General features: G+C 38.7%; 1 protein-coding gene across 1 annotated transcript; it reads left to right on the top strand.

Moving 5' to 3' along the window:
- Nucleotides 1-585: 585 nt before the first annotated feature.
- On the top strand, nucleotides 586-6,203 carry LOC104442313 (probable aquaporin NIP5-1). The gene is made up of 4 exons (XM_010055698.3): nucleotides 586-1,574; nucleotides 4,079-4,498; nucleotides 4,745-4,806; nucleotides 5,569-6,203. Exons 1-4 carry the CDS (start codon nucleotides 1,368-1,370, stop codon nucleotides 5,762-5,764), a joined length of 885 nt encoding a protein of 294 aa, XP_010054000.1. The 5' UTR covers nucleotides 586-1,367; the 3' UTR covers nucleotides 5,765-6,203.
- The last annotated feature ends 9,463 nt before the right edge of the window (nucleotides 6,204-15,666 follow it).

Here is a 15,666-nt window from a genome sequence, read left to right on the forward strand (position 1 = left end):
AAATATAAAAGTGAAAAGGAACATGTAAATATAGAAGAACCTTACGTAGTAGCGTTCTTGTGAGGCTGTAATTTTTGCTAAATTAGGAATTATCCCGTCAAAAATGATTATATATTGGGGGAGCCAAGGGCATGCAATGAGGAGGGGCGTAGCCGTATTTTAAAGAAATGCCGACCAGATACATCAGTAGGAAGCTCCCTGAAAATAATTCATTATTATAGGGCTTCATAAAGGTCATGGAAGCGTATGCTTGTTGATTACATTATTGGGTGGGAGGTGGGATTATTAAAGAAAAAGGAAAGCGGGCGCATCACAGCCCGAGCCACCCCAGACGCCTCACTGATTTGGCAGAGAGCTCGTGGATTGGACGATCTTTGGATGCTTCCCTTGTATCCGACGGTGGAGCGACGACCGTGAGAATCGAATGTTGTTTTTCCTTGTCGCTCGAGCAACGAAACGCGAGGTTAAATTAGCTGTGACGATGATGGGAATGGCGCATTGACTTTTTCGCTTTTATCATACCGGGTCGCTCATGTTCATTTGCCTCTCCTCGTTGTGTTATATATACATGCATTTATGCACAAACTGAACTCATCTCTCTCTCTCTCTCTCTCTCTCTGGTACAGACTCTTTCAGCTCCTATTATATTGTCTCCCCCATTTTCTGTCTCCAGGAACACCATCTCCCTCGCCCATCTTCTTTGCCATAAGATCTCTAAGCCCTCGTACTTAGTCCCATCCTGTCGAAGCTGGGTCCGACGGTTTCCTCAGTTCCTTGAGCTCAACTCCATAAAAGCCTCCAGATCATGTAAGAGTTCGTCCATCTTCCCCAGAGTTCTCCAACCCAAATCTTTTTTTAAAAAAACCCCAAAAAAAAAAAGAGTTTCAGCACTTCCTGTTCATGCTACAGGGGAGCTATCTATCTATTTGTTCATAGTTTAAAGTGGCTCGTTTCGTTTCTCCAATTATTCCTTAGAGACACATTTAGAAAAACCTGCACAGCATGTAATATCAGCCCTTTTCACCTCTCACTCCAGGAACCCCCAAAAAAACAAAAAAAAAATATCATTACCCTACTCATGATCTGTGCATAGTCTTGGTGTCTACCATTTTAGTGTGGTGAGAATCCTGGCAAAGATCGAGACGAAAGTGTGAGGACAACATCATAAAAGCCTGCGAATCATGTAACAGTCGCCTCTGTCTCTCTCTATCTTGCTCCAAGCTTATCCTCCCCCAAACCCCCACCAAAAAAGAAAAGAAAAAAAACCAAAAAAAATTATCTTACTTTTCCTATCTTTAGCCGGGTAATTTAGGGAAGTTCTCAGAAAAAGGAAAAACCAAAAAAAAAAAAAAAAAGAGCGCAAAGAAATGGCAGAATCGCCAACTGCAGCATCAGCGCCGCCGACACCGGGGACGCCGGCGCCGCTGTTCCCGGGGATGAGGGTGGACTCGCTGTCGTACGACAGGAAGTCAATGCCGCGGTGCAAGTGCCTCCCGGTGACCGCTCCCACATGGGGCGAGCCCCACTCGTGCTTCACCGATTTCCCCGCTCCTGACATCTCCCTCACCCGCAAGGTAACTCTCCCTCTTTCTCTCTCTCTCTCTCTCTTCTGTGATTTATGATCATTGCTTTGTGTGCTGATTGAGGTTTGGAGTTGAATTGCTGGCGATTCTTAGCACTCACCGATTCACCATGCATCGGATAATCACCCCTCTTTCCACCCACTTCACCCGATCCGTAATGGACGATTCTAGACAAGGACTTCTTCTATTCTTTAAGGCTTTGTCTCTTAGTCCGCTCGACTCATTTACTCTCTCTTTCTCTTGAGGAACGACGCGAGTTGTTCTCTTTTAGCATAAATTACGTCACAATTTGATCATTAGCTCGTCATGAGACTAACGTGCCGCGATCTCGAGTAGTTAAATTGACACGATTTGTCAATGTTGAATGCTGTGAAAATCGTCCGCACCCACATAGATCGTTTTCTCCACACGCGGAGGTGTTTTCTGAATCATGGGAGTCGTGCTCTCCGGAAAAAATGCATTATTGGGTACTTCCTTTTTTTCTGTACTTTTGACTTTCACGAAGGGGAAGACACAAAGTGAAACTGCTCTTTCTGACAAAATGTGGAACCTTTGTCTTGTTGTCCGAAGCGTTCTTCTTGTTTTGAGAAATTCTGTCCTTGGTACCCCATGAGTGCTAAAGAAAAAGATAATTTATGATGTGATGGAGCAATTGACTTAATTTAGTTTGCTTAAGTACCTCGCACGATTTAATGGATTTCGCACTAAAAAGAGATCTACAAATAAACAGTGAAAAAGAAGCAAAAAGGAGTCCGAAAGATGTATTTTGACTTTCCGATAGCGTGCATCTATATTCGCTTTTTCATGATTTCCTCAGAGCAATTAACGTTGTTCTCTTTATACACCTCTTTTAAATTGTGTGGAAGTCGTTGGGTATTTTTGATTTGCATAAATATATATTATCGTATAATTGGTATGAAAGCGATCCCTCATTGGACAGACAAGCATGGGTGGGGTCGTCTGGATACACAAATCAAATTAAGTTACAGCATTAAATAATGGGAAAGGTCAAACTAGATATTGAATGATTTAATTAGGACAGTCAGGGAGAAAAAAAAAAATATGCATAAAGTACATGGCATTAGGTTAGAGCTGACGCAGGGCTGTATAACAGCGACTCCTAGCTGATTAAATCTCGATTCTTTTTATTAGTTTAGTGAATAATTTGGTCAGACTATAGTTTCGATTTGGTGGGTTTCCTGGCATATCAAAGCAGAAGAACCATATTAAAATATTGGGAGAGATAAGAGAGCAATCGTTATTTCATCAACTGCTGGTAGGGCATGGCTTGCTTGTGCCTATCTTTGCTCACAAGACACCAAACGCTAAAATCGCTACACTGACCAATGGTGGAGCAGATGCATTTTGGATGTACTTAGTTTGCTTCATAAATATATTGAAACAAATACATAAATGATAGAGTACATGACATCTTGCATAGTTTCGACGTACTCGGTTTAGCTATACTTATGTGTTGGCGTAGTGTAAGAGCTCGAAGTTTACTATATTATATCAAAGAGCACACACACCCACTCCAATTATTCTCAAGTAGACCTAATCTATGGGCTACTAAATGGTATATAATCAAATGCAACTGCCTCATCAAGTAGTAACTTGCATTCGTATGCGTATATACTCAGTATACATGCATCAATAGACGTAGACATCTTGACCTGGTGGATCTCGTGCGTGATTTGTGAAACCACTTCGGTGCACATACGTCGAATTAATGCTAAGTCTTTATCATCTTCTTTCCTTTCAAGTTTTAATTATTTTGTTCTCGAGACACCTTTATCAATGAGTTGTCATTGGAATAATGAGAATGTCAATTTAACTTTTTTAAATTGAGGCCATCTTAATTGACATTTTTGCTCATGCATCCGCAACGTGAATAGAAACGTTGCTATTGGTAGGAAATGGAATTACGGACGGTTTATCGAATGGTAGAAAATTTGTAAACAAAAGTTATGGAGACCTATTTTCCTAAAATTATTGGTGATTCTTTGCGTCAATGATTTGGTATTAAATTGCTGTCCCACCGGCCTTCACCATGTCAAACACTGTTGCTATTCGTGCATTGGGGATCACACGTCATCACCCACTTACTTGGTCAACTCTATTACAGGGGTTTGGATTCTCGAAAATCAATTTCATTGGAAGATTTTGGATCTTTGGACCGTCACATCATATCTATATCTAAAGTGCTCGATGTCAATTCACTCGTGTAAAGTTATTAATTCTTTTCATGTTTCGAGTTAGATGAACAGCTTTCGTTTCCTTTTCGCCTTTTGCTTTTTTCTCCAATTCTGGTTGTCTGCAAAGAATGGGAGGCCTTACTCTCATTCACTGTGCTGTGATGATGGTTCCATTTTGTGAGTTCTTGCTCTTATTCCGTATGATGGATTGAACTGTGCAATTCCACTTTCATCGGGATCTCTAATTTGCTTTGATCATTAATAGATAAAAAAGCTCATAAGTGTGCATTGCTGATGCAGCTTGGAGCTGAATTTGTGGGGACCTTTATCCTGATATTCGCAGCAACCGCGGGACCAATTGTGAACCAGAAGTACACCAACTCGGAGACACTGATCGGCAATGCGGCGTGCGCGGGGCTCGCAGTGATGATCATCATCCTGTCGACTGGCCACATTTCGGGAGCTCACCTGAACCCCTCCCTCACCATTGCCTTCGCAGCTCTCCGCCACTTCCCTTGGACCCAGGTCCCTGCCTACATCGCCGCCCAGGTCTCGGCCTCGATCTGCGCTTCATTTGCTCTCAAGGGCGTCTTCCACCCTTACATGTCGGGTGGTGTCACTCTTCCTACTGTCAGCCATGGCCAGGCATTCGCACTCGAGTTTCTTATCACTTTCAACCTCTTGTTCGTCGTCACTGCCGTCGCCACCGACACTCGCGCGGTATGTATACGTGTCTTCAATTCTTGAAATGGAGGAAAATTGTCTTAGGGCTATTGTATTTTTGGGCTAAGGAGTGCTAGGTGCATATACGAAAATCTATTTAATTTGCAAATAATATGGCTTATCTTAAGTGGGCATTTACATAGTGGCAGACATATTCAACACCGGATAAGAGCCTGTTATATTACTATCTATAGCAAATATCAATATGCCTAATGTTAATCTTCTTGCGGTTTTGTGTAATAGGTTGGAGAGTTGGCAGGAATAGCTGTTGGAGCCACGGTTATGCTCAACATTCTTGTTGCAGGGTATGTAATCTTTGCACTCTTCTCATTCATGCCTTCTTTCTTATGTTGTGATTGGTTTGATCTTGTATGCATTTGTCTGCAAACTTTTTGATCCTTAAAACGATTCCGAGACAAACGGAACGAACCCAAATGAAAGAACAGCTAACTAGCTCGACTCCATCTGTTTCCTCCACATGATTCTACCTAGAGACGAGGGATTGCTCCCTTTATGTTTTTCTAAACTCTAGTTGCGTGAGAATATACGGATATTTATATATCTGTATATGTGCACGCACACAATTAATGGTACGTTGTGCTTGTTTCGTTTCGTTGTCTGGACGGTGGCAAAGTCGAAATGAAAGGAATTTGGACTTATTAAAAATGAAGAGCCACCCAAGAGCGTGCGTTCCATTGAATCAAAATCTACTTACAACCAAGTAGGGTTTGGTCGGTCACGCCTCGTTCTTACATCACCCGTTTCAGTGAAAAGAAGGTGATCCTTTGTGCTGTCAGTCCAACTGGTCTGCATCTTCAACTGGCATTATTAAAGATTCTCTCGGACAGAGATGTAATAATTCTTTAGCATTCCTTTGCTTTTTTAAATTCTTGTTGGGGTTTAATTATTTGACAAGTAGTGTCGATATACTGAACAGTTGTGGGATCCGCTCGATTTGACAACCGAGTAATAGAATAAATGCAATTTATCAACAACCGAGATCTGAACCTCTAAATCGTCATTACGGCATCCAGCCACTTAATTATCATTGCATTCCTTCCATGCAGGCCATCTAGCGGCGGTTCGATGAACCCGGTGCGCACCCTCGGCCCAGCTGTGGCAGCCGGGAATTACAGAGCCCTGTGGATATACCTGGTGGCCCCGACGCTCGGGGCTCTGGCTGGAGCTGGAACCTACACGGTCGTCAAGCTCCGCGATGATGAGACCGACCCGCCCCGCCCGGTCCGGAGCTTCCGGCGCTAGAGAGGAGCGCTCTCTTGTTTCCCGCCCGCCCCTTCCTTCGAGACTGTTCCATTCACCATCATGGATATCTCGGCGGGCGAGGGAAGAATCGACGTGTGTGATAAAGTTGTGGAAGAATAACGTAAAGTTTGAGAGCATGGAAAGGATGTGACCGAAAGTCCAGGCTCTATAGTTTGGTAACGTTTGGGCTTGAATAAGTTGGTGGGCGCCGTAATGCGATCCTGACGTGGGTGACCCCCCATTGGAATCACTGAGTCACTGACTCGGATTCAACGTGTGCTTTTGTTTCAGCGTGTTTTGTCTTCTACCGAGAGCTCTGGTGTCTTTGGCTCTTCCCCTATTGCAGTCGTGTCGTGTTTGTGAACGTTGGTCACTGTCGATAAATAATAAGAAAGTGCAGTCGCACGGACGTGTGGGGCTTTGTGCGTAGCATGTGGCAGTTCTGTTCGATTTCCTTCTTACTGATTGATGGTTTCAGGGTTACAGATCTAGCGCTGATCTAAGTCTCTTGATAGTCGTTGGATCTAACCTGTGTTTTCATGCTGAAGGGCTTGGATTACATTCTTCGTTCGGTCAATTGCGTTAGTATTTTCTTCGTCCGTTCGATCGGATTGTGTTAAAGAAGATGTTGAAAAGATACACTAGGGAATATCGCTTTCACACGGACGCGAACCATCGAAATGACGAGGAATTATCGTTGAGGCCTTTTTTTTTTTTTTTTTTTCCTTTTTCAAAGTGTTTTGTCATATATTTCCCTATCAAAATGATTTATGTGCCTTTCAAGTATTAAACTTTAGTATACCTCAAAACATCAATCCAAACCTTACTTAAAAAGAAAAGGGGTCAAATCCGGTTTGTATCACATAAAAAATCCTCAATCACGTGGAGGGAACTGATCAATGAAGTAAAAATGACACATTATTAAGACAAAAATGAACGATAGCATGTGATTTCGAAGGAGAAAAAAATTGAGAAACCTAATCAAGAGTATGTTGGACTTTCATAATACTTCTGTAACGAGTAACTCGTTTAGGACCCTACCGCTTTCACTTTGCTCTAGGATTCACAAAGGCATCTTATGCTTTTGTCACAAGGCCAATGCAGAATCACATGCGTTGCATTGCCTTCATGATATGCATTTTGACCAACTTTACGTTTGAAAGAACGAATCCGCTAAATTGATAGAACGTCTTCTCCTAAGCTCGACCATGGATTCCCAACGGTAAGTAGAATGGTGAGTGATGCATGCACGTACTCTATCAAGACTAATGTGGACACTAGTCGACCGATAAGAGGAAGTTGCTTGATCTAGAAAAGCCTTATTCTTTTCCAAGACAATTCGCTAATCTTGATAGGTAGCCTATTAAGGGTAATAGGTAGGTAATTAGGCCATTAGTTGCTTGGGACCGAAGAATTAGAGCCCATCAAACTTGTGATGTTTTTGTTACTACGCCGAATGCCTTCCTACATTTTGGCCTGGTTATATAAGCTGATGCATCGATAGTTTGTATATGGATTGTGAAGCCGACTAGTCTCAGAGCATCCAAAAAGCCCTTCGGCGCATGGGACTTATCGCTTGGACAAAGGCTTCCCCAAATCCCATTCGGTGCTGATGATCAATCCATGGACGTCTCAGAGCATCCAAAAAGCCATTCGGCGCATGGGACTTATCGCTTGGATAGAGGCTTTCCCAAAGCCCATTCGGTGCTGATGGATCAATCCATGGACCATAAGAAAGAAGAGAAGAGAACGAAAGATGCTAGAGAGAGAGAGAGAGAGAGAGAGAGAGAGAGAGAGAGAGAGAGAGAGAGAGAAGGGCTTACTAATCACTAATCAGACAATTAATTTATCTTTCTTGGAGAATTAAAAGTTGAGACGATACTAACATTTGATAAGTTCCTTGAATTAGAGCTGGAAATGAGATCATTAAGAGGTGAGGCATACGGGGTGGGATTACATGTAAGAGTTTTTTTTTTTTTAAATGTAGGTTATATTAATTAATATTATAATTTACCATTTTACGAGATTAGTCTAATAAGATGAATAGAAAGTTTTTTAATTAGCATAATATGGGACTGGTTAGTGTGACTAAGTTGAGATCAACCTATAATGAGTAATATGGTTGGAAACTCTATAAATAATGCTCAAGTCTCTCATCTAATCTTAACACACACAATTATCCTCACATAATGAGTGTTTACTAGACGCTAGGAGTTGGGCCATCTTATTAAGCTAGTGATATATATGGCAATAAATGAGAAGCCCATATGCTTTGGATTGTCACTTTTCTGCATAAAAATGATGAATTCCTAAACAGTTACGTTAATATTTCTATTCGATTACATTTCTAGTTATGGAGATCGTGGGATTGTGCTTTTACGACGAACATGTGGTATCAAAGCCTCCATAGACTTGAACTTGACCGTATAGTTTTTGCCCTTTTTCGTGATTTCTTGTGCAGTAATAATCGATTTTAATTATATAAATGGAAAGAGCTTGTCGAGACAAATAAAATCGTGAGGTGGTGTGCATTTGGGGGATGCCACATGTGTTTCCACACATGGCCATGCGCTGTTGGGCGGCATGATGTGTCGAGCACGCTCCCTATGTGCCCTCATGCGCAGGCGAAGCTGACATATGCATTGCATGCGCTAGGGCTGACATCATCATAATGTTGGCGAATGTGCGACCCGGCAACCCAACTCAATTCGATGACCTGGCTTAGTTGACTCAATGTTCGACCCGAGATCCAACTTGTCGACACGCTCGAACCAGTTTTACCATTGATCGAACTAGTTAACCGGTCAGATCATACAATCAAACCAAGAACCGGTCGGAGCGAAGAACAAGGCCAAGACTAGCCCTCGTGTGTGCTCCATGCATCGCGCACTTAGGTGGTGTGTGCGAGCACATGGAGCCTCCAATTGGCACATGATTGACAGCCATGTGCTTGTGTGGTGATTCTCTACATTGTAATATATTAATTTTACATGTTTAATGATTTTATGGATGTAAAAATATATACGAAACTCTAAATATATGTATTTTTAGGGCATTTTCGCATATTTTCCTATGTTTCTCTATAATTTTGGAAATGCGGATGCTGATTCCCATCACATAAATAATACATAAAGTGTGATTCATTGATAATATGTACAAATTTTAATATGTATCAATAAATAAAGCAATGTAATTAGCATAATATATGATTTTAATGATAAATTACCATTGTCATTAAGTTTAAAATCACACACACACACACACACACATATATGGTGTATGTGAATAATAAAGTCTATATAGCCAGTATGAGAGAATTTCGATTATTCAATCGAGTTGTGACCATCAAAGTGGCACACTTGATTAGATTTGAGAACTATTAGTTAGTCCTAAGAAAGCATCCTTTAAGAAGGATGGTGTTTTTTACTACTTTTATAGGAAAATATGACATATAAAGAACCATTATGATAAATATAAAATTTGGTTGTCCAAGAGAATCAAAAGTGAGCCTAAAGGGATGCATAAAATGAAGGAAGCCAAATCAAGATAAATCAAAATTCATTGTGGGAAACAACATTAAAGTTGATGTCAAGTTTGTGAGGCATGTCATTTTAATTCTAAATTCTTGTTTTAGTTTGATATTAAGAAACACTTTTACGTACCTTCTTTTATATGGAACTTAGTTTCCATTGCCTTGTTTGGATATGTATGGCTACTCTTTTAAAATAAAGAACAATAGTATTTCTATATATTTTTAATTCAAATAAAATTAGGTGCTGCAATTTGTCACATTGATTGTACCGATTATGTTTATTTCCCAATGTCATATATGTGCTTATTCAATTGAAAATTCCAAAAAGCCTCTACCTAATGAATAGTTTTATGCATTGAGGCATAAACGTCTTAGTCATAGTTCTAAAGAAAAAATAGAAAGGCTAATAAATGCTAACATCCTACCTACTCTTAAAAGTGATCTAAAGACTTGCGTAAATTGTTGTAGAGGTAAGATGACTAAGATAAAGAAGAAAATCGTAGTTCAAAGTTCTGATATATTGGAAGTTATTAACATTGATATTAGTAGACTATACACAATAACCTTGTGTAGAAATTTTTACTTCATTATGTTTATTAACAACTAAGCTCAATATGGATACCTTTAATAAATTAAAGAAAAGTTCGAGTCTCTTGACAAATTCAAGATTTTTCGGAATAAAGTAGACAAAACCTTGGGAAAAGACATAAAAATTGTTAGATCTGATCATGGTGGTGAGTATTTTGATAGGTATGGTAATGCTAGATAACTCAAATGTCTATTTACCAAATACCTAGGAGTCTTGAACAAAATGGGGTGGTCGAAAGACGTAATCACATTCTTATGGATATTATGAGGAGTATGATTAACAAAACAAATTTACCTGATTTTTTGTGAGGTGAAGTTTTGAAAACAACGCTTTACATTCTAAATTGTGTTCTTACCGAAGCGGTTCTATTAACTCATTTTGAATTATGGATTGGATGTAAACCTAACTTAAATCATAAGTTAAGTTATATAATCCAACATTAAGTAAGTTGGATTCCAAAATTACTTAGTATTACTTCATATCTTACCTAGATTATTTAAAGGGTTATTGATTTTATAACTCTAATGAAGGTACAAGAATTGTGAAATTGCAGACAGCAAAATTTTTGGAGTTTGATGTAACCAAAAATGGTAGTTGCTCAAGAACTAGTGAAGATAACAGTATGATGAGGATTACTAGATCTTTGTCTCTTCCTATGCACACGATTGTGGAGCCTTTTACATCACAAACTGAGCCTATTATAGCCTAGGATCTTATTGTTGAGGTAATTCCTGATGAAGCTCTTCAAACCCCTTGGGTTCATAATGAGATTGCAGTATCTCCACTCATGAGATCAACTAAAGAAAGACATTCAGCCATACCATTAGACTATGTAGTCTGTTTGGGAGAGCATGACTACGATATTGACTGTGTTGTTGATCCAGTAACTTATGCAAATGATGTTTCTTGTCCTTAATCAAATTTGTAATTAGATGTAACGAAAGACAAAATGCAATTTATGAAACATAATGATGCTTGAGAACTTGTTGAATTGCTAAAAGATTACAAGTCCATTGGTTGCAAATGGGTGTATAAGATTAAGAGGGATTCCAAAGGAAATATTGAGAAGTTTAAAGCCAAATTGATAACTAAGGATTTTACTCAAAGAAAATGAATAGACTATGAAATAACTTTTTCTCTAGTTTCTTATAAAGATTCTTTTAGAGTGATTATAGCATTAGTAGCTCATTTTAACCATATGGATGTTAAAACTGTTTTTTTTTTTTTTTTTATAATGAAGACCTTAATAAGGAAGTCTAAATGATGCAACCTGAAGGTTTTGCAGTAGATGATTGAAATAAGCTTGTATGTAGATTGAAAAGATCTACTTATGACCTCAAGCAAACTTTTGGACAATGATACTTCAAGTTTGATAGTGTTATCACTTCCTTCGAATTTATTGATGATAAAGTAGATCAATGTATATTCTACAAGGTTAATGGATAAAAAAATTATTTTTCTCATATTTTACATTGATGATATCTTGCTTATAAGTAATGATATTAGATTACTACGTGTAACAAAGTAGATGTTGTCAAAGAATTTTGACATGAAAAAACTTGGTGAGGCATCTTTTTTTTTGGCATTAAGATCTATATGGATCGTTCTTGCCGTATAATAAGTCTGCCTTAGAGGACATATGTTGATTTTATTTTAGAAAAATTCAATATGCAACACTACAAGTCAGAAATTGTTCCTATCATTAAGAATGACAAATTGAGTCTTTCACAATATCCTTATTCAGATTTTGAGAAAGCCCAAATGAATGATGTATCTTATGCTAATGTACTTTGAAGTATCATATATGTTCATGTTTACACTAGATCAGACATTGCTTTTGTAACAAGATTTATAGGTAGATATCAGTTAAATCCAAGACATGATCACTGGATTACTGCTAAGAAGGTTTTAAGGTACTTGAGGACAAGAGACTACGCTGATTTATAGATATATTTCAAACCTACAGTTAGTAGGGTATTGAATGCAAACTTTATTGGCTATAAAAGATGATATAAAGTCGACAACATGATTCACTTTTATGTTGGCAGGATGTACAGTATCATGGAAGAGCGAGAAATAGAAATCTATATCATCTTCAATTATGCAAGCGGAATTTTGTAGCATGCTTTTCAACTACTACTTAAGTTATTTGACTCTGAAATTTCATTATAGAATTAGCCATTTTTTATTTTGTGGATAGGTCCATACAATTGTATTGTGACAATAATTCTACAATGTTATTTATTAACAATAACAATGGTCTCAAGAGAGTCTAAGCATATGGTGGCTAAGTTTTTGACCATAAAGGAGATGGTACGGAATAGTGATGTTACAGTAAAGCATGTCTCTACAAATGATATGGTTGTAAACTCACTAATTAAAGGCCTATGCTCTTGTATATTTGAAGAACATGTCATCAACAAAGGCTTAGTAAGTATCATGGGATGTTATTATTTAGTGGGAGGTGATTTTATTTTTATTCTAATAAAGTTTACATCTATATTTATTACATCTAGTAACATTTTGTATGTACCAACTTTTGCATTCTATTGAGTATTTATGAATATATTGTTATTGTGTTGAATACATATTGATGAAAATCTCAAGGTATTGTATAAATCCTATGTGAAGACTAAGGGCATCCGATTATTAGTTTTGAGTATATGTCTTGTTACGTATAAAGAAATACATATTGATGAAAATCTCATTGGGATCACAAAGATATTCTCTGGTGGCATAGATCTCGGTGATAGTAAAAGTAAGAGAATACTGACTAATAAAGGGGATGACACATAAGATATTACTTTCCATAAGACGTGTTATCCATTTGACATGCTATCATATTGAATCCATATCAATAAAGTTAAAAGTACTCATGACCATGGAAGGCTTTGTGTACATACATGCAGTTACTGTCATAATTTGGTATTTGAGACTTTATAAGATATGATTGACTATTAAGAATTATCTCTAGATTAAGGTGCACACATACAATATAATTTTAATTAATATAGCCTAAGTGGGAGAATGTAAGAGTTTTTCTTATATAAGCTATATTAACTAATATAGTAATTTACCGTTTTATGATATTGATTTACTAAGGTGAGATAGAAGATTTCTTAATCAGTATAACATAAGGTTAACTAGTGTGGGTTGGGCTGAGGGTATGGTTGGAAATTTTATAAATAGTACTCGAGTCTCTCATTTAACTCTAATACACATAATTATCCTCATATAAAGAGCGTTTAGAAGACTCTAAGAATGAAGGGCTGTCTCATTAAGCCAGTAATACAGAAGTCAATAAAGAAGAAGTGCTTGTACTTTAGATCATTGATTTTCCACATTAAGAACGATGGATTCAAAAACGGGTACGTTAATATTTTTACTCGATTATATGTGTTATTATTTCTAGTCATGGAGATTATGAAATTACTTGTGACTAACATTTCAAATCATGTCCAGTGTGGTGGGCAATTGGGCATGGGGATATACAAGCTTCCTGTGCATGGGGTGGGGCGTGAAGCGGATATTAGGGGCATCTCAAGTAGCTGCGCGACTAGGTCAAGGGTTGGTCGCCCCCACCCTGGTCCATGGCTAATCCTATAAGCAAGCAAGCAATACCAAACAAATGCGAAGGAAATGAAAATTCGCACGATGGTTCCGTCCATAATCATTCCCTTCGACCAAGACATGCCATAAACCTAATGGACGACAACGAGGTTTTACGTTATGCTCAAGCATTCTCTCTTGTCACCAGTAATGGACGAGGTCCCTTCTTTGGATAGGAATGAGACGAGAGATGCAAAAGGCAACCTATCAAACGAATTCACAGAAGCAAGATGATCGACCTATTTAGGTACTTGCGTGCAATTTTGTCACGTAAATTGATTTTGTGAACTACCTTCTTTTATCCCTAACATCACTCGAGTGAGGAACGTGACAGGAAGATTATGAAACCCGGAAGGACGGGATGAAGACCATGAGATAAAAAAGGAAGGGATGGACGCCTTTTTGGTTAAACTACTCCAACAAACTCCTGTGAATGTGGTTCACATCCAAGCTAAGGTCTTGGAGCAGTTTGCTTGTGTGAAAATCGATGATGTATAAAGGAGAGGTCAGTGTTCAACACGGGAATACAAACACATCCCGTGATCACTACAACTACTGAAAACATTGATTGGCAATGTCAAAGTGTAGCCTAAGTAGTCGATTTCATCTGAAATCAAACGCAAAAGGTAAAAAGAGGGCCCGTTCTCGATGAAATGGTAATTTAATATGAACTGTCGCAAAACTCTTCTTCGCGCGTAGGCAGGAATAATTGGTCGAAGAATCCGATATAAAATTGTCTACTTGATATCATTGAGATTCTTGGGAATGCATTACCACTAGCATGGCAGCGCTCGGACTGTCCAGTTACACGGGCAACGAAGTTAAGCTTGACCTAAATGGCCCTTTCGTGTCTGCCTAGCGATCACTTTTTACTGTTAACTGCACCACAAGATCAAAGCCATCCGACAAAGACGTACTTCAATTTTCAAAACACTGCACATGGCCGGTCCAAGAAGAAAGTTCTCATCTTCCTTGATCCATAATTTGTAATTACCTACTTCATTTACACTGTCGTTGTATGGTTGAAATTTGATTAACCCATAACTTTTTATGTATGCCAAGTTTCTTGACATCTTTTTTTTTTTGTTGGTCGATAGGGTTTCTTCACATCTCGTTTTGCTGTAAAACAGAGTTACTGTAAGAAAGTCTTTCGCTAATAAATACGTCCATGAATGAACAAGAATTTGCAAAGGAGGTGCACTGCATTAATTATTTAAATAGTCCTCAAATCACTGATCGATGTTGAGGACGAGGAAAGGGACATCATAACTCATAACATAGCTCATCCGTCATCTCAAATGACCCAGTGTCTTTTAGGTGGAGTCTCAATCATCCAGCACCAAAAGAAACAAAAAAGTGTTCTCAATAATCCAAATTCATGTGGTCTCGTGTTGTCCTTGGCCCCTTGGCCTTTGAGAGTGCTAAACAAGACATCTTTTGATTCGCTCTAATCTATATCGAGACTATCGAGTCAGTAGATAAATCTCGCGTCATCTCAAACTAATTCAATCTGTTTTAGAGCTATTTAATTGTAAATGAACCATGACAATAGATGATATGACGCTGCCTAGAGCATCGAAATCTACATTCACAAAATATCCCGGAGAATCTCAACTTCAAATCTTGACGGTTCTCTTGGACCTAACTACCTCTTATAACTCATATTATAGAGTATAGTTATGGACACTTTGGAGCCGGATAAACCTCTTCATTATCACCGTTCGGAAAGTGTCCACATCCTTAACATCGCTCGCAGAAGGTATGCATTTTCCATCGGGGAGTGGACATGATGGAAAACCCTTAAACGAAAATCATGAGAAATTGCGAGCTTCACTTCCGTCCATCGGCATCAAAGATGCGGATTTTGACAAATGAACACAACAGATACAAACAAATTCCAAAACCAACGGTAGCTTTCCCCCCAGTAAAAGGACCGGATCCAATGTCCGAAATCGGACCAATCGGGGGATATTCATATTCATACAGCTCCTTTCGAGATCTTATCCAAGGAGAGCTACACGAAGTTGAGGGAGGATAAGGAATGGGACAAGGAATGATCCCTTAAGGGACACGACAATGACAATTTCGACTCTAAGTCCTGGAATCATCCCTCGTCCAACCAACATATACACGCTCAAATTTCCTGATTGACAAGAGAGAGAGAGATAGGAG

Source organism: Eucalyptus grandis, chromosome 4 (genome assembly GCF_016545825.1).
Source record: "Eucalyptus grandis isolate ANBG69807.140 chromosome 4, ASM1654582v1, whole genome shotgun sequence".
In the NCBI taxonomy this organism is placed as follows: Eukaryota; Viridiplantae; Streptophyta; class Magnoliopsida; order Myrtales; family Myrtaceae; genus Eucalyptus; species Eucalyptus grandis.